The 26,417-nt window shown below is 40.9% G+C and overlaps 1 protein-coding gene across 4 annotated transcripts in view; it reads left to right on the top strand.

The window, feature by feature from the left end:
• Window positions 1-26,417, top strand: part of PACRG (parkin coregulated) — a 246,235-nt gene that overhangs the window by 196,941 nt on the left and 22,877 nt on the right. For 2 of the 4 annotated variants that reach the window (XM_063390633.1, XM_063390630.1), the window contains one exon: window positions 14,326-15,509. The exons of the other annotated variants lie outside the window; for them this stretch is intronic. In XM_063390633.1, the coding sequence (XP_063246703.1) occupies window positions 14,326-14,480 (155 nt within the window). In that variant the 3' untranslated portion in view covers window positions 14,481-15,509. Of the gene's footprint in view, window positions 1-14,325; window positions 15,510-26,417 lie in introns of those variants that run through there. 4 annotated transcript variants of the gene reach the window in all.

Here is a 26,417-nt window from a genome sequence, read left to right as displayed (position 1 = left end):
AAGTTGAGAAATTTTCTTTCTCATGACATTTTTTACCAAAGTCTCACTGTGTTTCATGGTCTCACGTGCTGTTTGCTTTTGGAGGGGTAATGGATAGCTGTTGTTTTCTGGTGCTATTGATAATATGAAAAAAAAGCTACAAGACAACAACATAGCTGGTACTTTTCTTATTGAAAATAAGCTAATTAATCACTGTAGTGGGCAGAGAAAAGCTAACTCCCTCTCTCATTTACTATTCTGAAACTCATTGATTTACATGGTGAGGCATGACTATAGCTGGCAGCAGTATTATACCCTTCATTTCTTAATACTTTGTATATGCTTGCTTCTCTAGTTAGGAAATGCTTTGATATAAATAAGCACACTTTAGTGCTGATTTTGCAATCAGTCATTTTCAGGACAGTTTCCTGAGTCAGGTCTGTATCTGCTTTTGATACCAAAACCAGCATTTTATGTACAGTGAGCTTTATCTTATTGAGAAAATTTGCATGAATTTTGTTGAATTCCACTTTCAAAGCTTCTCATACATGTACTTAAATTTTCTTTGTGTTCATGTATTTTCTCCTTTTTTTTTTAATGTGTTTTGGAGATTGTTCATTTTTTGGCAACATCTCTTATAAGCTTACAATAGTATAAATGATTATAACATCTCATCTCTGCTTGTTCACTTTACCTTATGGTCGCAGAAGTTTTCTCATGAATTTTCAGAGGGATCTCATCTAAGTACAACACAGAAAGGCTATCTTTATATAATTTGTATAAATTGTGCAGTACAATAATATCTTTAACTGTTATTAAAATATAAATAAACAGACAAGGAATAAGCTTTGGATCATTTATTATATCTGTAAAAACATAAACAGCCATAAATAAATGAGGATAGATTCAGAATAACCATCTGTTAGGAAGTTAGTTCAAGTCAAAACACTTAAAAATTGGCACTGTAGACTGTATTCATGTAAATATGTATTTAGACATTTAAATATCTAGCCTGACTTACAGATGTTCTGATTCACTGAAGCTTTCATTTGGGAACTGCTAAGGGCTCAGGATCGACCCATTCAGGTACCTGCTGAAAATTGGATTCAGGTGCTAAACTTTGTGTTTCTCTGAAATATTGGCACAAGTTCATAGTCTGACAATAGATCTGACTCCACAGCTGCTTCCTTGCCAAATCATAAGCATAGAGGTCACAAGAGCCTTTCTCCGTGAGTAAATAATTTGATAATTAGGTGAAATCTCCCTGATCACGGAAGATGCAGATTTGAAACTGCATAGGCTGGGCTTGTTTTCCTGCTTCCTGGAAGGGTGCTTCCTCGTTAGGTTTTCAAACTATAAAAACTAAGGCAGTCAGTGCTGCCCTTGCTCATATTTTTTTTTCCTGCCTTCTTGAAAACACCTGGCTTAATGGGCCATAAGGTTATTCTTCTCTGTAAATCTTTCCCACCCGCCCCCTCAGCTCACATAACTTTTAAAGTCATTGTCCAAATTCAGTCAAACTGAAAAAGGGACAGAGCTTCTGGAAAAATAAGCATCTGAGTAGGAGGGAGGGATCCAAATTCATATCCTGGTGAGAGAACTGTCGGTAGAGTATGCAAGAGATACAAGGTGTCAAAACATGCCTCAGCTCATAGCCTCTATTAGCCGGTAGAACTCGTGGGAAAGAAATTGTCATTGTGGAGAGGTGTAGTGCAAAATGAGCACACATCCATGGGAAACAGCCATCACTACAGTTTCATGACACAACTCGCTTTTAAAGAAATCATTCAGGCTCACCCAGAAGGAATGGCAATAGCTGTCTACCATCAGGAAAGCTCCTGGGCTGTAGCTCCAGGCCGAATGCAAATATTTAAGTGTCAGAGAAAAACTCTTCTGCTCCCTGTTCCCCACTGGCTACCTCTGTGAGACTCACTGAGCAGTGCTTCACTCTCTTCAACACCGCTTTTGGGAATCCACCTCCTACTATATGCTGAGAGGTAAATTTAATGCAGCCCTACCAAGTCTCCTGCAGAGCCCACAGATATTAAGTGTTGCAATTCCTGACGTGGTCTAAATCTCTGTTCTGGTTGTAAAAGATTTATACCACAGTGTTGTCTCCTGCCCTGTGTCTCTAATGCTGCCTGTTTTCACAGTTGTCTTCTGTGGATGTGTGAAGTTAAGTCAGTCTGTTAGCTGAAAATTGTGAGAGCTATTGTTCCTTCCTAACAAAATCAAGGTCTTATCTTCTCATGCCATTTCCCCTACAGAACTAGAACCATAACGCCAGTTTACGCCATTCTGAGCTGCTAGATAGAGATAGATGACAAGAGCAAGATCATGTAAATAAATTAATATTACTATGACTTCTTCAGTGTCTTCTCAGGAGTCAGTGACAGTGGTTATAATCTGTGCCAGACAGCTATCAGCAGTTTCAGGAACTGTTGAGGCAGATGGCTGAAGCACTAGATCTGATAACAAGCATGCCTGAACTTACTGACTTTTCTGCATTTTTTGATATTAGGTAGAGAGGAAAGCCTCTCTAAAATGAGGATATTACAAAACCAACAAGAGATTTCTGGATTTTCCTTCCTTTTTTTTGTTTTGTTTTGGTTTGGTTTGTTTGTTTGTTTTTGGTTTTGTTCTAATCCATACAAGTAAAGCAAAAGAAGACAATAGAAGAGGAGAGGTCTCAAGCACTGTGAGGCTTTTGGCACAGACTCTTCTCACAGACTGGTAACAGCTTTGGATCACCTCCTCCATTTCATAAAGTCAATTCTTTAGCTGATACACACATTCCTGTAAGAGCTCTGTGCTTGTGTTAGTACAGGTGACATTCCATTCTAATCATTTCCCAAGCAGACTTGGGAGTAGGTAAGTAGGTGAGATTCTTACTCATAACTGTAAAGCAAAGATACTGAGTTCTAGCAGCAGATGTGCAGATAAGCCTATCTATCCTTTCACCGTGTTTTGCTACAGAATTACAGCAGAAAGTCAACAGGCTTGGATATAACATGTTAATTGGCATCCTGTGGGATATTGTAAGTTACACAGTGGAATAGTTATGCTAAACCATAATGCATATATTCTTATAAGTTAGAACCTTTATGAAGCATACTTCACAAAATTAACTAGCCAAAGGAATGTCCTTGGCTTCCCTTCCTCCACTTTCAGCCTTTGTTTGTCTTCTCCTTCTCCCGTGTCCACATTCTTCACCCTCGGACAAGCAATGTCTATTTTACTTATCAGTCAAGCACTCAATAAACTTCGGCTGTGTTAGGACAAGTAATTCAGGAGGGCCTTTCCAGATACCACCATCCAGGGATGACATTTCTTGGTGACTCATGAATTTTCTTCATATGATTTTATTGAGACTAATGTATGTTATTCTTCTCCCTTAAAGTAATATCATTGTTTCCTTCAAAATCGTCATCCTGCCCTAGCTGCTGTTGTCCAAAAACGCTCAGTGATATTTTTCTGATGCAGAATTTTCTCTTAATTTTGAGGTAGTGCTTCCATGGGTACCAATTCAGCACTGCAGCTGCAGAGTTGGGCCAGAGACCTGTAAACTCACTGCAGCCATTAGCATTAAACAACATAGGAGATGAAACAACCATCTGTGGTCTGCTGGAGAGAAGTGACAAAGGAATTTTGTGAGATTTTACTTCTTTCTTTCCTCTGGAGGCTGATCCTATCCACTGAGCAATAAGCATTCCAGGAAAACTTCAAGAGAATATTATTCTTGAAATATGTCCCACTTAGATATTAGTCAAGCTGACTTCCAGGTTATCTTTGCAAGGTGTCCCAAATTTATCTAAACCCCCACCCCCAATTTATCTAAAAACTCTCCTTCATAGCAATGGACATTTCATTGTTATTAATGTAAAGCTGATTACAGTGTGTGCGTACACTCTCAGATCACCCAAGTGTGAGAAAGCATATTTAAGTTGACAGGGAAGAATTTTCTTGACAGCTTTTTACTTTTGCTCTTCATTATAATACATGAAAATGCAAACTTCAAATATTCACACACATTGTGCTCTGCTGTGCTATAGAGCTGTTTTTGTGGCTGTTATAAAGCTCTAGGCTGGCCTGAGCTGACCACGAGCATTCAGCCACGTCACTTGCCTCTTCTCTTGTCTCTTCCTGACCTGACATGCATGTGTATGTGTGAGTATGAACTGCTTTCCTTCGGAGGCTGAACAGCTGTAGCCTTGTCAGGCACCAGGGCTGGAAGGACTGTAAGATGACAGAATGAAGAACAGGGAATTGAGATTGTGGCTATAAAATGTAGCAGGCTTTAGCAATGTTAGAGGACAAAAATGGTCATATTTGCCAGGACTGGCTGGAGAATGATAAAAGACAAAAATTCTACTCTCGTGCTTTAAAGTGCTGGCATGGCAGCAAATCAGGATATCAAACACTCAGATGACCACTGCAGAGAAGAAGAAATTACTCTAACTACTTCCCTCCTATCAGCCTATACATAACATGGTATGTGCAGCAGTTTCAGACAAGCAACTACAAATTCACCTGAGAAGCAAAGATTTTTTAAAGCATGACAGTTCAGGTTCACTGCTTTTGTAATGAAGTGGAAGGATATTAAGAGAAGTATTACAAAGTGAACCAGGAGTGCTGCATTGTTAGCAGTTGGAGGTTGTCTCTGTTATGACACCTGAATGACCAGTGTTAACCAGGTTCCAACTCAGTGCTCAGCATGTCCCGTATCCTCTTTGCACACAGAAAAGCCATTTTTACTCCCATTTACTCTAGAATAGATGTTTAAAGGTCTTTTTTAAACAGTTTTATGGCATTGTATGCTTCTGGATGATTTCAATTCTTCAGGTGTAAGCAATGCAAGTACGAGCAGCAGTTTTTTCCTATATTCACACATACCAACAGTAGAATTGTGTCATGAACACTGGAAATCAGAAAAATGTATTCTTCATTCTTATTTATATAGCTAGGACCTTTGATTGCTTTTTATTTTTATCAGAAAAAATGCTATCTAGAATGGGAAAATAATCTTTCGTTAATTTTTACTGGAATATCTCTATTTTCTTAAAACAATGAAGGAAAGTAATAAAATGTAATAAAATAAATATATGGGATATTTAAAAATATTTTTCTTTTAAAGTATTGTAATATATGTCAATACTAATTTTACCTTAAAAACCTGCTAATTATTTCTCATGCTATCATGTTTTTACACACTTACTGTATGCAATTACTTCTGTGGTACAAACAGTTGCATTTAGGCTGCACTAAAATGCTTTTGTTTTCATAACACTGTAATCCTTTTGTGAAAATATTAGGAGTACATTTTAATAAACACAGACTCGAGTCTGTGATATCTTTAGTGGCACAGTAAATAATGATTTTATATGAGATTGTAAAGAAAGTAATCTTATAAACATTGCATAAGTGGCAAAACAAAAGGTTTTGCAAGAGTGTGTCAGTCCATTAAATCTTATTAAGTGGTCTAAGTCAGGTTACTGACATGTAAATGGCTTCTGTCACCTGGTACTGGTGTAATTTAGACAAGAAGAAGATTGAGTGTTTTCCAGTTAAGAGTCACTAATTAAATACTTCTTATTCACTTACCTTTTTTCACACCTAATTCAGATTCTTAAAACTAAAAAAAAGGCAAAAAAATCGGTCAGTGTGGTTTTTGTGTAGTTTCTACGTTGCTTTCAAAAGGCTTCAACTTACCCAATTCAAAAGCCGTGAATCTGCAGAAATACCACACCTAGGGGACACCATTTCCTTTCTCTTTTTATCTGTTTTGCATTCCTGTAAGACTACACATTTTAATATATTTTAATTGTATAAAAATTGGCTTTTTTATGTTTGCTTGAAAAGCTGTTATGAATTCAAATATATGCTTTCCTTAATGTAAAATTAATAGATTTTAACAAGCTTTTGATAAGTATTTATTTTTATGTCCTTCATAAAAAGAAAGCAAATCCACATCATGGGAAGGCTATTTTTTTAATCTATAATATGCATTACCTCGAAAAACAAAGGAAGAGTAATCAGATTACCCAATTCATTTACAGATATATATATATAAATGGGATGAACAAAGATAGAGATAGAGAGATAGAGATAGAGATAGAGAGATAGAGATAGAGATAGAGATAGAGATAGAGATAGAGATAGAGATAGAGATAGAGATAGAGATAGAGATAGAGATAGAGATAGAGATAGAGATAGAGATAGAGATAGAGATAGAGATAGAGATAGAGATAGAGATAGATAGAGATATAGAGATAGAGATAGAGATAGAGAGATAGAGATATATAGAGATATATAGAGATATATAGAGATATATAGAGATTTATAGAGATATATAGAGATATATAGAGATATATAGAGATATATAGAGATATATAGAGATATAGATGATATAGATATAGATATAGATAGATAATAAAAAGACACACCAGAAGGGGATATCCTGATCCTTATAGTACTGATACCTGTGGAGCAGGGTGTTCCCTTATGTTGGGCTTGAGGATAAAATAGCACATTCCAGTTTCAGTGCTAGTTGTCCTTTAAACTGAATAAATTCTGTCCTTGTCCTACAGCAATGAAAGAAATCTTGGCAAATCCACACAGTCATTCATAGCTTTCATCTCCTTGTCCCTTCTCAAATCACTGCTAAAACACCCTCTGTTTACTTCAGGGTCTTGCTTATTTAGCTTAAATAGGGAACAGTGAAACTAGAAAACTGGCAGCTTTAGGCATATTCAGCAACCTATAGGCATATTTAACCACTTGCTCCCATAATTTTGTTGAGAAATTTTTAATGCATTTATCTATTTTTATATGGTTGGATTCCAAGGAATCACAGAATAGTTAGGGTTGGAAAGGAGATCACGTATTCCAACCCCTCCTGCCAAGGCAGGGTCACCCAGAGCAGGTGACCCAGGAACATATCCAGGTGGGTTTGGAATGTCTCCACGCAGGGAGACCCCAGGGCCTCCTTTGGCAGCCTGTTCCAGTGCTCTGCGACCCTCAACGTAAAGAAGCTCTTCCTCATGTTCAGGTGAAACTTCCCCTGACAAAAAGGGGTTCACCCTTCTGTCACAAAGTTAGGAAAGCAGTCACTGAAGTAATTTAGTTCTCCGTGCAATTTTTGATTGACAAGCTAGAACAAATAGACTTCTGAAATGGTAATGATTTTGAATGGCAAAATTAGACCCAACCAACTCCATTAGTACATGGCAGGTGCACAAACATAGCAGCAGCAATCAACACAAAGTAATGGATTACTGAGCTTTTTGCTTGTGAAGAAAAACATAGGGTTCCCCCTTAAAAGCATTGTGGTTGCACTAATAAAAAACTTCCATTGGTGGAAGGAGGATGGATTGCTATGCATCTGGGGTTTCAGTGTGTATGTAACTCAATGTCAAAAACTGTCTGGTTTAGGATTCTCTTTCATATTAAAATCAGTGATCTTTGAAGCATTTGAGGACTTTCAGGTTTGTCACTTTGAATTACATTAAAAAATAAATAATTTTTATTCCGCACACATGCAACGATTTGTTTTTTCATGGTTTTAATTCCTTTTGCATTAATGATGCTATATTTGGATGATAAATTAATGGGATGAACAAACATCTTTCACATCAGTCCAGCAAAGTTATGTGAATTTTGCACACACAAACATGATTTCATATTAAAAAATATTATTTACTTTGTACCAGCTTATATACATCTAAAACAACTGACACATCAGATTCACATAACTGGTGCAATTCTTATTGCACATGATTTGTGACCAACATATTGTTTTGCAATAGTAAACATTGTCCCAAGGCCAATGAGATGTCAGCCTCCAAATTCCATTCCCCTGTTGAACATACTATTTATCTAAGATTATTTAACTCTACTTTGTTTGATATTGATCTGTAGCACTAACATAGGCAAACTTCAAAGTCTAAATTAATTAGAAGTTTAAGTACTTATAAAGGAAAAAATATTATCTTATTTTTTGCCACATTGATATGTTTGCTAATAAATTTTGTTACAAAACCTGTGATTTCTTTTTCATTCTTGTACTACTATTAAAAAACAAACAAACAAACAAAAAACAGCAAAAAACCCCAAAACCTGGGCTTAGAAAGGATTACAGCTGATATTGATAACGTTTCCTGGAAATGGAAAACTGTGGTAACAGCTGCTGTCTTGGCTCATTTTCAGTTAGTTTTTTTCATTTGTTTGGTTTAGGTTTTTGTTGGGTTATTTTTTCCTTTTTTACTACAGCAATTTGCAAGTAGTTGCAGCTATCTCTAGTAAGCTTACGTCATTAGTAAAACATCATTTCCATGTTTTCTGTCCAATCAGAGCACTTCCTCTACTTGCTGACTTGTTGACTTTCTGAGTATCATTTACAGTAACAGTGCTTTCATTTTACTATAAATGCTTATTTGTGAAATAACTAAAAGCTGGCTGCATATGGAAGATAACTATAGGACGAATCTGTGTTTTATGCTAAAGCAAAATGCCTTCAATGAGAATTAAGAAAATCTTTTCTAAGACATGATGAGCTGAAATATCTCTGTATTGGTATTCTTTTTATATTCCAAGCATACATGCTTTCTTGGATTGAAATATTCTTCTGCAATCTCTGCAGTACTGTAGCATTGTAAAGTGATAAACACTCAGCACTAGTGATGAAAAATAGAAGGAAGAGCCAAGTAAAGCAAGAGACAAGAAACTCAAGTGTTGATAGTGTCAAAAAACAGGTCTGTTCTTTTTCAAAGCTTTGGCCTTCTTAGGTTTTATATTAATACATTCAATCTTAGTGTTTTAAAGTGCTTTGAAATGTATGTGTTAATTTGAGGTTTTAAAATTATTTTTCATGATTTCAAATCAGGGTGTTAATGAAATTTGATTAATTTTCCAGCCAAATTTGTGCCTCTTTCCTTGGAATAAGATAAAGCTTCCAAAAGCAGTGTTATACATGTGCTAATCTGTTACTACACTAAAATTTTAGATTTATTGTGTATCAAACAAATAATAATTCTCCCAATGACATCTGTAACTCCAGCAAGCCCTCCTTCATTAAACACATGTTCATATTTAAGGAGTAGCCCTCTCCTCCATCACATTTGAAATGGCTGGTGAAAATCTCTGCCAGCCCAAGGGGATCTCTGCACCCTTTTCCACTCTGGGACTACTCTGTGCTGAGCAACTGCAGATATTCCACCCTGAGCAACCTGATCTAACTTTGGAAATGCAGCTGACTTAGAGCAGGGCACTTGGACCAGATGACTCCAGAGGGTCCTTTCACCATAAATTACTCTACGAGCTCTTCTTCCCAACACACTAGCTCTGGGACCGGCCTATTGAGGCCAGTGTGCACTTTGTGTGTACATAATCTAGACTTATCCTAAAGAACATTGAAAATGATGTTGCTCTGAGCCTTCACAAAGGCAACGTGGGGTTCTCTGTGTGGGTTAGTAACAACTGGAAGTGATAACCTCCTGGAGTCTCTTCCTTGCCGTGAATGAAATGAACTGGAAATGTCCCACTGTTGCTTAGCAGACAGGAGGGATTTAGACTCTTACCCTGTGACTTTTCACAGACGTTCAGTTAAATGAACAGGGAGACTGAACTACCTCATCCTTCCTGGAGCTGACAATTTCAAAGCACAGTTCTGAGTCACAGTGATAGGAGTGGTGCAAAGGAGCCTTCCTCTCTCTCCCCACACTGACTCATAAGGGCTTTCATTTTCCACTCCAGTCAAGAAGCCAACACATTCTGTGACAATTAAATTTATCCTAACAAGAAGACTTCGAAAGCTTAATTAAGCTCTGAACTGTACCTGAGCACTGAACTTACATGATATGAACTCTGGCATGGATGCATGTCAGTCTGTAGCTGAAATCAGCTTCCATTTATTTCTTGGTATTGGTGATGACTCCTAGAAGGAAAGAAAGCCCTGAATTTTTCCTCAAAATATTTTCATGCTAGTTTGTACTGCTTAACTGCATTTTGTTATGTGACAGGCTCAATGGCAATGCAGCTGGGATTTTTGTTTTGAAGTAACATTCAGGTTAACATGTTGCATTCCTGTAGTCATTCTAATTGCTGAAAATACGTGTCAGTTTGACTAGGGTGAACTGAGCCACTTAAAATGGATTTTTCCCATAATTATATTTTACCAGAAATAGTACTTTCATTATCAACAGTAAAAGTTGAGAATCATGGTTTATGACTGACACCTTCCATGACTTGGAAGTCATTTTATCTTTCAGTATCTTTGTTTTGAACACTCAAAAGGGAGGAATGATGCCTATCTTTCCAAGCAGTTTCATTGATCTGTGTACAAAAAAACTACCACCACCAAAAACAACAACAACAAAAAACCAAACAAAAAAAAAGCCCACTCCACATCATTATACCAGAGCTCTTTGTTAACTACTAGCCCTTCAGAAATTTGTGCTAAGACCCATTTGTTCCAAGACAAGCTGAAATACACAAGTGGGACAATATACACTTAAAATCAGTAAAGAAACACTTTCATCAGGAAAGAGTAAAGGAATTACTTTTGAGTTACAATTTGATTAAAAATGTCATCTAAACTGGGGACATAGGGCTGTCTCTGCAGTCACTTCAGAAATTTCTTTTAAGTGTTATTCCAATACTAAGCATTCCTCAGATATTTAACATTTGTGAAAAATCTAATATCCCAAGATCTATGACATCCCTGCAACAACAGCTGTATGAAAACCCCGACATTAATTTGTGTAATGCAGAACCTTTGGAAAAAATCACTACCAGGAACAAGCTCTGGTATCTGTGAAATACTTACAAGCAACATATTTAGGGGATTAAAAACTCCTCTTTTTGAGATCCAGCCTGCCTTGAAGTGAAATCTAATAAACTGAAAGAATATCTTGAGCACTTTCAGGTGCTAACAAAGGTTTAGAGTTAAGAATAGATCTGAGTGATCTTTAAGGGTTGGTTTACCCTTCTTGTCCACTCCAGGATGTCAAAACTGCCATATCAGGCTTTTAGTGCATAGAGAGAAACTTGCTTGTCCTTCTTTAAAGCAAGAATATGTTATATTTGTAGCATTACCCTAGTGAAATTTTAAAATGAAATGACACGGAGTACAAATAACACCAGAATTTGTTTAATATCCCAAATCCTGAATAGAAGCATGTCTAGACTCAAACACAAACCACCTTTTATAGCAAAATTCAAATCCTCCTCTGTTTGCTGCCAAATGCTGGGTTCAGTCCCTGAGGGCCTGACAGGGTTTCCTTGGCTACAGCAGCTGGCACTGGCAGGGCAGGGAGTGCCGCTGCTGGCCGTGCTGTGCCGGGTGATTTCATCAGCTAACACAGGTCTCGACAGGTGCAGAGACTTTCACTTCACCTCACTTCAAGCACCATAAAACCTTTGGTGCATGATTTGGGAGATTGGGAACTAACTCTGCCATCCAGGAAGGGCTGGGATCAGGGATCCTGATTGTAATCCTCTAGACCTAGTCCTTCAATGCATTTCTGCTAAATTTAGAAATAACATTTGTTCTGAAATGAGTTCTTGGTGCATGCTGAATTTGCCAGACATTTCACTTTGAGGCAAAGATATGACAAATGTGCTTCCTAGCATTTTCATGTTGATTTATTCTTCCTCACAAAGGACAACTTCATAAAGAGTTTGAATCAGATCCATGTTCACACTTTATATATGCAACATTTTTGTGGCTGACAAAGCTGGCTTCTCAGGCAAACCAACTTGGAAATAAATTCAAACCAGAGAAGGGTATGCTGAGACCGCTATACTTCAATGGCTATTTTTTTCCAGCTAACCATCATTACTCTTATGAGTAGATATTTACCCATAGGTGCATTGGGCAGATCATTCTGACTCATCCATTTAATGGATGCTGTCCTCTTGGGTTAATGATTATCTTTTTTGTATGAAAGTTTTGTTAATCCCTATAACTACACAGGATAGCTATTTTAGTACTTACCAGGTGACATCGCTGCTGACATAACCTTTCTAGTATTGTTGGTTGTAGCTTGTGTCATGACACTAGTTTGAATTATGGCCGTCTTGAGGGTACAAACCTTCATATAGCACAGATGGTCTGTAGGAAAAGAAAATTGTAATGACGGTCTGCACATCACACATTCAGTATTCCCTTGCAGACTCTTTCCTTTATCATTGCCTCATACTCTTAGGTACCTTTTAATCGAGCATCTAAGACATAATTTTTTGTACAGACTATGGTCTATACTAAAGATTCTAACATGCAAATCTGGAAGTTACCTCTGCTACCAGTATTATCACAGCTTCTCATTGGCTTCCCCCAGACTTCCTTAGAAATGTACCATTACTTCCAGACAGCTGATTTTTTTTTACTACTTCTTTGAAAGAACGATGAAAGCTGTGTAAGCTCATTAGCAGAGCATGTGTGTAGGCTTAAAATTACAGATAATAGACATATGGTTGGAAAATCAGTAATTCCTTTACGTATTTGCCAAGACTTAGGTCAAGGTTCAGGGTTCCTTTGCTCAGACTGGTGAAATCAGAAATACCTCCAGGTGTTCTGGGGAGAGCTTTCAGTGCACATGCAAGACAGGTGATGAGGCACAGTTATCTCAGTTGCCTTCTGCAAGAGCAAGGCATGTTTACTCTAAATTGCAGCCAATTGTGATGTGTTTTTCTTTTTGCACAGTTTTTTTTGTATAAACCAATCTTTTTTTTAATAGTTCTTGGTGTTTTCTATGCACTCTCATCTGTTATTTGTAACATTACAGTAAATTCCTTGTAATAAATTTTGATGTCACAACCCTGGCTCTTCATGTCAGTGAGATTAACAGTTAATGTATTGGAAAATATTTGTGTGCTTGAAAGTAATCATCATTAAAAAAAATTACCTCCTTCCCACTCAAGAAGCACAGTCCTTTTAAGTCACATCTGTATTTGTATAATCATTTCATAAAAAGTAAAGTGACATAAATATGTGTAAGCAGTTGGATATTTAACAGAAAAACATCAAAAGGATGATTTTTACCCAGGTTCACCAGCTGTTTCTTCATGATTGTGGTTCTTCAGTTTTTGCTGGTAACAAAGCCACGAGCTTTAAATCCAGATCTTTGGGCTTGGATCTAAGAGAGGATGCGAGGATTGGTACAGTTGTGCATCTACATGGCATCAGCCTGGGGACATGGAAGCAACAGTGGGAACAAAATCTACCCTTGCCTTTGTGTTTGCCCTGTATCAAATGTGAAAGGCCAGCTCTGCCAGAGAAGCTGCGTTGTCTTGACAAATGGGTCTTTCTCTGGCTGAGTGAGAGTGCCACTGATTGTCTGAGATGTTAACACGGGCACATTGTCACCACTGCCCAGAGTGAGGCCACTGGCTGCCTGCATGTGGACTACTCTACGGCACTGTGACAGCTCCCCACTACACCAAACCTGCTCTAAATACATTTTGCTCCTTCCAAATTATTTTTATACGTTCTTAGAATATATATTCAGATATTTTTTCAGATGCGTTTCAGAATACCGAATGAAAAATACTTTTCTCCTTTAAATCTCTCATCAACTTTATAGGTGAAGTTATTTCTTATTGTTCTTATTTTGTTGTCACAGTTGCTTACACTGATTTTTAAAGAATTATGGTCTGTGTGTAAGAGCGTGGGTCACCCTTGCTAGTCCATGTTAGAGAAAGCAGCAGTAAACGTTACTGTATCTGGGGACTGCAATAATTTGTCCTTTTGACATTGACTTAATTTTACACGTTTTTCAGGAAGCTGAAATTGAATAAGAACCATGTTATACTCCAAAAATCTCTTTTAGCCAAGTTCCCTCTATCAGGAGCAACATAAATGTGTGAATATGATGACAAGTGTGGAGCAATCCCAAACTAATACCTATTTCAGATTTCAAACCATAACAAGCCTAGATTAAGTAATTTTTTTAGAAAAGTGCTTATGCATCTGGCAGAAGAATTTTGTCTTAAATAAGCAATGTTAAAGATAAAGAAGTAACAGTTTTAGAGGTGAACTGTGAAAGAGAAAATCCATATTCATCTCATAAAAGAATGTGTTTATTTTCATAAGGATTTTTGCTTAGATACTGAAGTAATGCATACATAAATTTTGAAAGCATATGAAGCTGGAGCCTGAGCAAAGCCCTAAAGAGATACCAAACCCATCCTGTTTTCAAACTCAGCTCTGTTTCATGTCACAGAACAAAGTTTCTAATGGAAGCACAGTAATTGACCAGCAATTGCAATTTCCTATGTTATTTCAAAGTGTAAGATGAAATGCAATATAATTCTTTTCTTCTTTTCTTTTTTTTTTCTTTTATTAACCAGTTAATTTAGGTGATGGGATAGAATACAGCCAGCAGAGGCGTGAAAATATTGGAGTTCTCATTAAAGAGACACTGGAACTTTTTGAACGCTACGGTGGAGAAAATGCTTATATAAACATTAAATACATGATCCCCACTTACGGGTCATGCATGTAAACTGAATTATATTAAATGAGATGATTCCATCTATGTGTGTGCTAAAAAAACTGTATCTGACTGTGTATGGCATCTTGTTAGTCATGCTTTATCTTCTCTACAGCTGCTAAAATAGTGGCTTCTGGGGCATTGGAGTGTTAGCACTATTGTGAACAAGGCTTTCCAATACATAAATAGTGTCTGTTCCTTTGATTACAATGGTGTACTGTGCTTGTTTGTTCCCTGAAAGAATCACTCCTTTATAACAGAGCTGACTCGAACAAGAATCTGAGTTAAACCTTCACTTGTGTAGACAATAAAACTATAATTTTCATACGCGATTCAGCAATCGCTGTTCTGTGTCCGCTTGCCCTGAGGGTGATGTCAGGGGCTGTAACAAGAAGAGTTTATGCTGACTGCTTAATAGGTGTTTGTCATGGAAGAGAAACACCAGTTCAGCAGTGCCTCTCTAGCAGCTGTGCCGAATAATGCGCACTGACATACAATAAAGCTGTTGAATGTATACACCAACTGCGGCAGGAAAATTTATATTTTCCATTATACAGCACTGTCATTAAATTAATCCAGGTTTCTTACACACTCCTATTCTCAGCTTCCAGGTGCTTACTCATGGAACTTGGGTTCCTCTTGGTAAACATAAGGCACAAACACAGTTTTGAAGAAAAGAAGCCCAGTAAAAAACTTGAATAAATCAGATGGAAGATACAGCACACAGAAAATATCAGTCCCTAGCGACACGGTTAATCTGGGTAAACACAGAATACACACGTACATTTTAAAAGGGCACTTGGTATTTTTGTAACTGCAACGTTGCTATTGCTTTTCTGTTGTTATTATTATGGTGTGTATGTGTGCAAACAATGTAACTATTGTTGTAGGAATCCCTTACAATTTCCTACTCAGTTAGTTTCTCCCTGTGTACCCATAACAGAGAACTGATACAATCGTGGATTTAAGCAAAGCTATTGAGATTTACTTTATTGCTTTTTAAGCATTTCTCTGAAATAAACCAACAAAAAAAAAAAAAAATTTTTTAAAAAAAAATAAAACCAGTCTTACAATTCTCAAGGACAGCCATTTAAAATTATTGACTCAGCTCAAAACAAACCAGAGATAAGAACTTTGCCTAAAAACGAGATTTTTAAAGCTTTAAAAGACTTTGGGCTCATCTGGCTTTTATTATGTTTTCTGGAGCTCTTCAAATGTATGCAAGTTGCACTTTCGAGTGTTTCACTGCAACTGTTAAGAACCTGAAAGGCACTCTTTGGTGTTAGACTCTAACATGAGACTTTTTCCAAGTGCTTATCCATATCCACATCCATATCCATATTCACACCTTACAAGGCTTGCCCAAGTGAGAGACAGCCCCTACGCTGCCCTGCTCCCTTGGATGCCTGTTAGAAGTGTGGGGAGCACCTTCCCACCTGCTGAAACTTTGAGCCATATCTGTCGTTAGATTGACATTAGAACTTGTCTTTTTCTGTTCTGTGCCATCTTCAGCCTGAGGATTTTCTTTTACTTTCTTCTCTTTCCTGTAAATGAAGAAGAATTTTACTCTTCCCACCTCTTTGAGGAGCTGCACCTTCAAGAGATGCCACCATCCACGGGCACTAATCAGTCCCTTGTCAGGCCCCTCCATGGCTGCTGGAGGTGTGCCTTTTCCCCAGGCCCTAGAGGCATTTCTTTTCTGAGTGGTTTTTTTTTTTTGTTCTTCCTGAGTTTTGTTTTACACAATTTTTCCAGGGCTACCCTCGAGTCCCTAGAGCTGAAACAAGGTCTGTCCTGTGTCCAACACACACCTGTGATGGGGAAGTACATCCAAAACTCTGCCTCATGTCTAGGGTATCGACAAATCTTTCACCTTCTGGGCAGAAAGGGAGGTGAAGCCTGGCTGTAGGCTCATGCCTCTGGAAACTCAAGAGCTTTGTCTTCAAACCTTGCAGCACAGAGGCTAGCTGGATAATGCAGGGGGGCACAGGCTGTGTCTTCTCTTCCAAAAATGCCTTTCTACACAGCCACCCTGGCAATATCTACACAGCCTTCACTTACAGCTTCTCCCCATTTGCCTTGCGTTGTCCCTGGCACCAGTGAGCCATACTTTTTCATTTACTGACATCTATGGATTTGGTAACTCTGGCATTGCAGGTTTCCCATGAGTACAGACTGTGCTGGAAAATTGCAGCTCAGAGGGAGCTGAGTTATTCAGCTCGGAAACAAACCAAGCCCTTCATAAAAGGAGAATTCCCAGGCCACCTTTCACTCCTCAGCTATTTGTATTCTTTCCTTAAGAGAAAGTCCAGTACTGCTCTTTGCCTGAGATCAAAAAGCTCCTCAATAGCTGGCTTCAGTTCCCCTGATGCTGGGCTCCAGCCACAGAGCCACTCGCAGAAGGAACTGTGCGGGAAAGGGCTCTCAGCCCTGGGTTCTCCCCATCCCACCACCCCTCTGCATTCCCGACAGCTCTGCCGAGGATGAGACCTTTCAGGCTCCTCACCAGCCTTTGTGATTCTGCTCCCCGGCCCCCTCTTTTTGCATCCCCTCCCCTTCAGCTCAACTAGGACGAGACTGCTGGCTGACAAAGAGACACCATGGAAAATGGGTACTTTGTGAAGCTGCAGACTGGCCCGGGCCTGATGCCCTCAGCCTTGTGCTCTTTCTTGAAGATTTCTTTCACATTTCTTTCACAAGACATAGGTTCAACAAGGGGTGACCTTATGGCAATCCATAAGGGCAATAGAGGTCATGCATATTCACATCAGAAAAAATAAATTTTGTAGAAAAGTGCTTTTATTTGCATGTTCAGGATGAGAACATTAGCCTCTATCAATACTATTCCTACGTCTGGTCCATTGATTTAAAAGTGCACCTTTTCCCATAACCTTATTATTTCTAGGAGCTGGACTGACAAAAAGAAGCATGATTAAAACCCACAGGTCGGTTATTTAGAAACACTGAAAATAAAAGTATTTTAAGATGTCATTTTACTAAGTCAAACTGTAGGCCTTTCCACCTTGACAATGTCCCTTTTAGCATGATCAGCAGCACATTTATAGGCAATTACAGCACAGCTCAGAACACCTTATAAAGCACGAGATTGAGGGCTCAGGTGCTTAAGCATACAAATAATATTATGTCATTCAATACACTACTTGGCTATCTTACTGTGCTGAAAAAAACAGAATTATGGTTCAAAAAATATAAATACCTCTCTTGAGCAGACCATGTAATTGTGGTCACTGATGCTAGGGGCAAGCCAATCAACAAATTTTAATTGTAATCAATTAAAAGGTAATCTGGGACAGGTGTTTCAAGGGGTATAAATTAAGTGTAGAGGCATCAATGCCAATTTGGCTTTCCAGAAGTGATGTGGTTTGTGCCTTGCTCTGGGATCTTCTGCTGCTTTCTAGCTCTCCAGTGATGGTAAGGTAAGGAGCACCAGTGAATGTGTGTGGAAAGTTGATGTAAGTGCTGGTTTTCTGAGACTGTTTGAAATATCTCTGGTTTATCTTAATAATTATGTCAGGATGGCTGGCAACTGTTTATCTTGAAGAAGAAAAAGTATGTGGTAACATCGGGGGTGGGGGGGGGAATGGACCTTTGGCTGCCTTTGTCGTGCATGATCATGAAAACAAGCATAAAACAAAATATTTTTGGTGGTTCCTCCCCAGAGCTGTGTAAGGGAGCTCAGTAACCAGTGTCAGAGTTTAGGGAATTTGTGAATGCTGGCAGGTGCTGCAGAGCAGTCCCTGTGTGAGCTGTTGATCCCAGAACACTCTGAGTTCCCCAGGTGAAGGTGAGAGGGACAGGGGTGGCTGGGCTGGGGCTCCTGTCCAGCTGGGGCTGGGGCTGCCCATGGGCTCCTGCACAGGGGCACAGCCTGGCAGAGAATGGAGCAAGATGCTGCCAGCACTAGTGGCAGGGAGCTGGAGCCAGGCTTCTTGCTGGTAGCTTTCCAGTGTTTCAAAGAGATGGAGCTGCCAAAAAGTTTGAAAAGAGCCTCCCAGGAGTCAAATACAAAGGGGCTGTGGGAAGTTGTAAGTGGGAGGGAAGGTATGGGACCATAGCTCAGAGGGTGTTTGTGCATGGGGTGCAGGGTGGTGTAGCTGCAGCCAAGCAGGGCAAAAATAAAACGTTAGAGCAGACACTATGTGCTTTCCTAATCCTGTCTGGAGACCCTCTGACTTCCAGAAGAGCATTCTCCAGTCTGAGGGGCTCTGCAGGCAGTGGGGCACATCACATTTTTCTACTCATCTGTAACATCCTGTGTTTTTTGCCTTAAATAAAAGCAGTGATGTTTGTGGGAACTCCATAAAAAGCCTGTCTGCTTGCAACCTCTCAGAGCTGCTTTGTGCCTCCTGGAGACTGGGAGAGGAAGGTTTATGCCCTGGCAGGACAAGAAGTTCCCTGCACTGGCCCCATAATCCTTCCGGCATGTGAGGGGAGGGAAGGGGAGTGTGTGTGGTGGGGCATATCTTAGCTGTTCTTGTTCTTGCCTAGCAAATCCAGCCTGGGTAAGTCTGTGGGGCGCCTTGCTGAGAGCTCTCCCCTCCTTGGGCAGTGCGTGGTGGCCTCTGGTGAGGTGGCTGGAAGACTGCTCAAGCAGAGACAGCAAACTGCAGCCTCAGGGAGGAATGAGTACGTTTCTCACAGAGCAGGGAGTCAGCTTTGTGCTTCATGTCCCATCTGTGATGCCACAAATCAACAGATACTTTATTTTTTTACTTCAGTCACTCAGGAGTGAGTTGAGCAGCTCGCACGAACCCCAGCTCACAGCCCCCTGTGCTCTCGGTGTGGGCTCTGTGTGCAGCAGGACTGGGTCAGTGGGAGTGACACCCCTCCCCTCTCTGGGCTTCCCACTAGCAGCAGAAGCACCTAATCCTGGCCACCCTGCTGTGGCATATTCCAACCAGGACTGTGCCCTGAGTCCCCTTCCTCAAGGGGAAAGGAAAGGCTGCTCAGATTTTTTTCTCTTTTTTTGCCGATAGAGCCCCTCACATAGACAAAAGACTTAGGCTACAGAAGAATGGGCACCTTCATGGAAGATAAAGCTGAGGGCACAGCCGTGTTGGCAAGGCTGTTGCCAGGGGCATTTTTGGGACTGTGCCCTCTGTGCTGCTGCTGTGGGCACCCATGCACAGGAGCCCTCTGCATTTGCTATGGTCTGGTGACCCTGGCTGCTGGGGGTGTGGGGTGAGAGGGGATGAAGTGGGAACTAATCCTGATGCTTTCCAAATACTGAAAGAAGTTAAATCCTAGCCTCCTTATTCTGCCTTGGTCAAGGTGGATTAATGCACTGAGGTAATAGGGAGAATGGGAGCTCCTTAACAGAGCACCATAATGTTGGATCTTGTATGACATACCCTTAGTTTATTAAAGGGTCTCAGCAATCCAAACTTCCTCTGTTCATTTGCATCAGCACAATGCTTTTGGAAAAAAAAAAATAAAATCAGAGGTTTAGGTTGTTGGAGGGCAGAATGGGCTACAGCAGCCTGCTGTTGTAGCTTGCTCTGCAGCAGAGGGAATGTGTTGCTCGTGTTATGTGCCACTTCTGCAGCCATGTGATTCACAACTTGGTAGAAATTAATTTAGCCTGCCATACTTCATGTGACTGCAGTTAAGTGGATGGATGCTTTTGGTAGCATGCCCCTCTGCAGAAAATGTTGCAGCCACTGCAGTTCTGTGACTGCCACAGTCGTTCTGTTCTGGCATGAAATCACATCACTCTCTGATATGGGCATAGTGATCAAAGAAACCCTATGCACAAACTCCCCAAAACACAAAAGATTAAAAGAAATCTCAAGGAGGTCTCCACATCCCAAGCACAACCTGTCAACAACACGTATAGCAGTGGTGGATGATGAAGCCCATGGGGTATAGGCAGGAAAAATTAATGTCTGACATAAAGCATCTACCTCATGTTGCACATGATTGTGTTAATCAAGGGGCCTGGCTTTTAATGTGTGGTCCATCCAGTTTTGTATCCAATTTCAATTTCTGTTTTCTGGGTGTAATTCCTAAGCTCTTCCCTACGGAGCAATTACTGAAAAGCAGCTTGGCTTACCTAACTCTCGCCCTAGAAGCAGGGAATGATATCCCTGCATCTGGCCATCTCCATCTTGTGCATTAGTCTCATTACTTCATTCTCATGTGCTTGTGCTTCCCGCTTCTCCTGGGTCCCTGTGGTGCTGTGCTGAGCTGGAAGAGATGCTGAGGGATCTGTTGTGGGTAGGGGGGAAGCTGATGAGAAGAGACCAGGAGTGAGCAGCTATTCCGGCAAAGGCTTTTCCTTGACAGTTTATGTTTTGGAAAATGTGAATTTTGGGGAACTTATCTCTTTCTCCCAATACATTGCAGCATTATGAAAGAAGGAAATGGAGGAGGCCTTATTGCAGAGATGTTTTGCTTCAGCTACTGCCCAGGGAGCAGCCCTAGGGTGGGAAACATTAGCTGTGCTGCAGTGGGTGACAGGAATGAGAGCAAATAGTGGGAAGCTCTTGGCTCCTCACAATTTGCTCTCATTGTGAGCACTTAGAGGTTGCATTTGTTGAACTTTTGGGCTCCCTGCAGCTGCAAATCACCACCCCCTGCCTCTCTGGTCCACCATTTGCTCCCCAGCTACAACCTAGGCCCTTCCTGTGACTGGGAGTTTTCTGGGTTTCTTTGGCAGAGCCTTCCAGGCTCTGCTCCTGAGGAGGGCCAGACAGGTGCCACAGTGCTGTGATATGAGGCAACCTGGGAGTCTTCCCCTCACTTACTATGTGATTTCCAAGGTCTGCTGATGCTGCTGGGAGGGCAGCACATGTTCAACAGCCATCTTTTCTTCTGGGCACTGCCCCAGTATACTCATGGCAACATCCTGCCTCGCTGGATGGGATGTTATCAGCATCAAGGCTGGGGCATCACCATATACCATGGAGGTGAGCTGTGCTCCTCCTAGCCAGTGGCACAACCTGCTGAGCCTCTTTTCCATTTTCCTGCATGGGCTGTTGGTGGTGTTTTCCCAGGCTGGAGCAAGTCTCTTCCCCAGTACATGCTGAGCAGGAGACTCTGAGGTGGGTGGTCTGCAATTCCCCACCTCTTTGGAAAGTAATTAAGTTCTTCCAGGGATAAAGCGGGGAGGGGGTGGGGGAAGAATAGAATCTAGCAAAAATAGTACTTTAAACCACTACTGTAAGGCCAAAGATAAATCCCAGGTCTCTTTCAAAATGCTCTTAGTACAGGGAGGGGAAATACCTCGAAGTCCTTGTTCAGCCCCACATTTCACAGTGTGAATTATTCCACATCTATTAAGTGGAAGAACTTCATGCCTGCCACTTTTTTTTACCAACACTGAATCATCTATGTCTCATAACAAAGGAAGAAACTGCACTGCCTCAAGAATAGAAGTAAAGGGAACATCTGCTCTAAACTCCTTACATCTGATGATTGCTTGCTATGCATTATTACTTACAGTAGTAACGTGACTAAATTAAAGCTTTCTTCTCTTGTGAGTGCTTTTTATGCATTGCTTTGGTATAAAATGTGTGGCTTGCTTCAAATCAACCTACAGCTGAAACTATGTCCTCATAGAGCTGAGCCCACGTGTACTTCGATGCAATTAAGGGCACAATTGGAGCATTCTGAAAGATTGCCTTTAAAAGGCCTTTTGTTCACTCCCCCATAGGGACTGGGTGTTACAAGCACGTTAAAATGCAACATTAAGGGAGAAAAAAACCAACCCTCTGTGAAGAATTCTGTAGAGGCAAAGCTATGTTTTCTGTAGCTTGGCAGCTGTCTGTATTCAAAGGCTGAGGAATGACTCGCGTTGTGAGGGTGATGATAGTTTTGATAGGAATCCCCCGCATCACAAGAATGTTCCTAATGAAGGAGGAAAAGCCCACCAGAAACATTCCAGGGCTGTGAACCTGCAGGCAGCCAAAGCCAGCATCCGAGCTGCTCTGCACAGACAGCAGCAGCACATCCAGCTGCTTCTGCAGAAGAAAGAGTTGGTGGTTATTTTTCTTTTCCTGCCTTTCTGAAGTGCATACAGTCTTACCAATGAGCTTAATTGATTGAAAAAAATATCTGGAAAATAAAGCTCTTGAACTTGCATGCCTAGAAACCTACCAGTGTCACGTGCATAGCAAAGGCCACGTATCTCACAAAATACCACAATGTCGCACAAAGGAGGTTTAAGAGCTCCAGATGAATAAAGCTTTCTCTGTGAAATATTGTTATGGATCTACAAAGCAGCTAAACCCTCCTCAGGAAAAAAAAAGTGTACATCTCTCACAGTGTAGTGGCAGCAGTGTAACTACCACTGAGGCCTCATTAATGAGGTTTTTCTTCTTTATCAGTAGACGGAAAAAAATAAATCCTCATCACAGAAAACAACTTTAAGTTAGTAAATTCTGACCATTTGTTTTTAAATTCTACATATGTATATGCATATATATATAAAATCTGTGTAACAGTGCTCTGGCCTTCTTTAAGGGATGGGTCCTCTTACTTAAACGCAGTAATGAAAATAACGAGGCCTAAATTAACCTGGTAAGACTGTTTTCTCTCAATAATTTTGCTAATGACATAGTGCAGGATTGATTTTTGTGGTCTGTGTTATAGCAGCTTTTAATTATAAGACAGCCTTGGTACCACATGAAGTAGGAAAGATGGGCAGATGCAAACTCTACTATGTTTTTTCATGCATATTATTGTGGTGGGGTTTTTCTTTCCAAAGAAAGAAAAATAATATTCCTCTGTTTTCAGAGGGGTTTTTTAAACCTTTTGCTCACTGAGTATTTTTTGGCTTCTCGAGAAGATGGTTGCCTTGCCTTTGCTCAACAGTTTCCCATGAATGTTTTCAGCTCTTTATTACTATTGTGTAGGATTGCATTGTATTTTCATGTCTCCCATATTGCTATAATTATGTTTGGGGAATGGAGATGGATGGTCTGCTGACTGTGTGATTGGTCTCTCCACAGCCCTCACTCAGGGCTGTTTGCTATAATTTAATCAATAGAAGGCAGTTGTACAAACACTAGTTTTTAATTTTCAATTTCAAGTTTCTCATGAAAATTTAATATTTTTTTAATATATAAAACAATTTCATTTGCTTTGCCTGAGACATTTTGTGGCAATTGTTTCCTACTCCCTCCTATGAAACCATGGCTCTGACCCTCCTGAGCTGCATGGTCCATGCAGACACACATGTACCTGCCACCCGGGAAGCTTGGGGAAGCTACTCTTCCCTCATATACATTCCAAAATAAGCCTTGGAGGGCAGATGCTGCCCCTGAGGTGCAGAAATGTCTGCAAACTTGGCTGAGAGTAGGGTGGAACAAGCTGTGTGCTGACCCCAGTTTGGAGCTGGGCTTGTGAACCAAGGCGGGGAGATGCCCTCAAAGCTGTGGCCTCCGAGGAGGTCAGTGAAAGGACCTTTCCCAGAGCCATGGGGTGACTTCAGTGGCCACCTTACCCAGCTGTGTGTGGCCCTGCTGGTGGTGGGGCACCTGCTGTGCCCAGCCCTGCAGCGCCCACCAGCCTGCTCCTGGCAAAAGCAGATGCTGGCTGTGCCCAGTGTGCGCTGAGCTGACAAAGTCTCTGCACATCTGCTTCCTTCCTGCCACAGCAGATGGTTGCTGCAGCCGGGAAAAGCAGCTGGTAACTGGCATTAGCCAGGCATGGTGGTTGGGAGGAGGAGGAGGATGAAGCAGCAGGGCAAGGGGTTGCACACAGTGGGTTGTTTTTCCTTTTTATTTTTTTCTTTTACAAGGGAGATGCCTGTGCTGCTTCCTTGCACTAGCTTTGCTCTGGGCAAGAACAGGAATGATGTATGTGCTGCTGCAAATGTAGGGACACTGGGAAAGAGCTGGGTCTGCTCACTTCTAAAGGCCCTGCTCAGCAAATGGCCACTGTCTCTGTTATTCCTCAGTGGATGTGGTGGAGCATTATGGTGGGCAGGGCAGGCCACCACAAGCCCTCGTCCTGGGGTTTGGTGGCTCCTGGGGTCAGCCAGCTGAAACCCAAAGTGCTGCCGTGCACTCAAAGTGCTGCTATTTCTGCTTTTAGCTGAGCAAACTGCAGTCACACAGAAAATGTGTGCTGGAGCAGAGGGTGAAACCCAGTCACTTGCTCTAACAAGTGCTGATGCCATTCTGGTGCCAGACCTCCTCCTAGCCCCGGTCTCAGTGAGAGTGAAATGGGGAAGCAGGGCTGTGTGACTGCTCTGGTTTCAGTTCAGCATGGACAGAACTGGCTGTAGCTGCACACAGCCACAATTGCTGCTAAATATTGCCCATTTTAGCCTTCAGATTGGCCTTAATGAAGTCAAAGGGACTATTCACAAGGAAAAGAAGAGCGAAGAGCTGGCTCCTGAGCTTACCTTAAACTTACATTTTTGTTGTACAGTGAGTTGCATGGGGGTTTTCTCTAGAATACTTTTTCTTCTCCCCCAAGCAGCACTTTAGAAGGACCATATTTGCATGTAACCATATTTCCTATGGCTGTGGGGTCATTTCAGTTGTATTCTCTGTGTTGCTTTGGTTCATGCAATTTTAATCTGTTTTACTCATTAGCTCTTAACCTGCAATTTTCTATTTAAATTACTTTCTACAGAAAATGTCAGGAAGCTGGGGAGCTCTCTCTCTTACATAGTGTTGTGATTTGATAAAAAAAGTAGCGTGCACCTTTCTTTAAACACTGGCTAAGGTTAAAATCTGTGATTCTTATCTATTTGTTTAAGAACCTACACAAAACTGCTGCTATCAGACAATAATAAGAATCATGAAATTTCTATGAAAGGAATTTCTTTTTTACTGTGAACTTTACACCTCTTCACTTATTTCAGTAAATGCCCAATAAAAGTGCAATAAATCCAACACTGTAAATGCACACATAGAGGGTTTGTAGTTGAGGCTTTGCAGCTGCCTGGCTCTCCTGCTGCACGCAGTACCCAGCCTCCCGTGGTGCCAAGGGCTGCCTTTTGGGCCCTTCCCAGCATGGCCTTGGAAAAACCCAACTTGCCTGCAGCACGTGCTGCCCCCTCGATGCCATGCTTGAGAGAGGGAGGAAAATGCCATAACCACAAAACCCAGCAGTGGCTGATGCCCAAAGGAAGGGAGTGGGGCAGGGACTGCAGCGTGGGGAGGGAGAGGGGAGGAAGGGGGTGAGGGCTGTGCTGCCTTGCCCACAGGGAGTGCCTGAGAGCTGTGGTGTGTGGTACTCTGGTAAGCAACACAGGTAAATGTAGAATTTGTGAAAGAAATTACATTGGAGGGGAAATGGGACCAAACTTTGTGTCAATGGCTTCTTGTACTGGAATAGTAATACCTTTAGACTGGAATTTAACAGGGAAAAATTAAACTATTTTTATGCCTTGGTCATTTTCCCCTATAAAATCCAATACAAATAGTAAAACGGGGAAGGAGAAAAACTCCAAACAAACCAACAGATAAATTAAGGTTGAAAGAAGCTGAAAATAATTCTCCTGTAAGACTGACTGCAACCTTGCATCTATGATACCCCTTTAGTGAGGGGGAAGATGTGATTGCGCAGGGAGATGGTAGGAACCACCTCAGCAGCCCCTGTTTCTGTGAGAGCACATTTGTGTTTGTACCTTCCCAACTAGCAGAACTGTTTCTGCCAAAATTTCCTGGGTACAGAGATGGGTTTCCCTCCAGTCCCAGGTGGAAGAGCAGACTCTGCTGAGCAAGATTAATAGGTCAATCCCCAAATTTTAAATCTCATACAGGCACCCAAATGTGACTGCTTGCAGGCTTTGCTTGCTGAGCTGAGAGTGAATATGAGGCAGGGTGGGATGTACTGTAGAGATATCCTGTTTGGATGTGGACATCCTGTGGCAAGCTAATGAGAGCTCAGCCTACTGTGCCATATTTTCCCTTACAGAGACTGGGTTGTTTTCTGAGATTTTTGTCTCTGGCTTCTCTTCCAGAAAAATGA

This window comes from Prinia subflava, chromosome 2 (genome assembly GCF_021018805.1).
Source record: "Prinia subflava isolate CZ2003 ecotype Zambia chromosome 2, Cam_Psub_1.2, whole genome shotgun sequence".
NCBI lineage: Eukaryota > Metazoa > Chordata > Aves > Passeriformes > Cisticolidae > Prinia > Prinia subflava.
The sequence above is the reverse complement of the archived record's forward strand: the minus strand, read 5'-3'. Positions and strand labels throughout refer to the sequence as shown.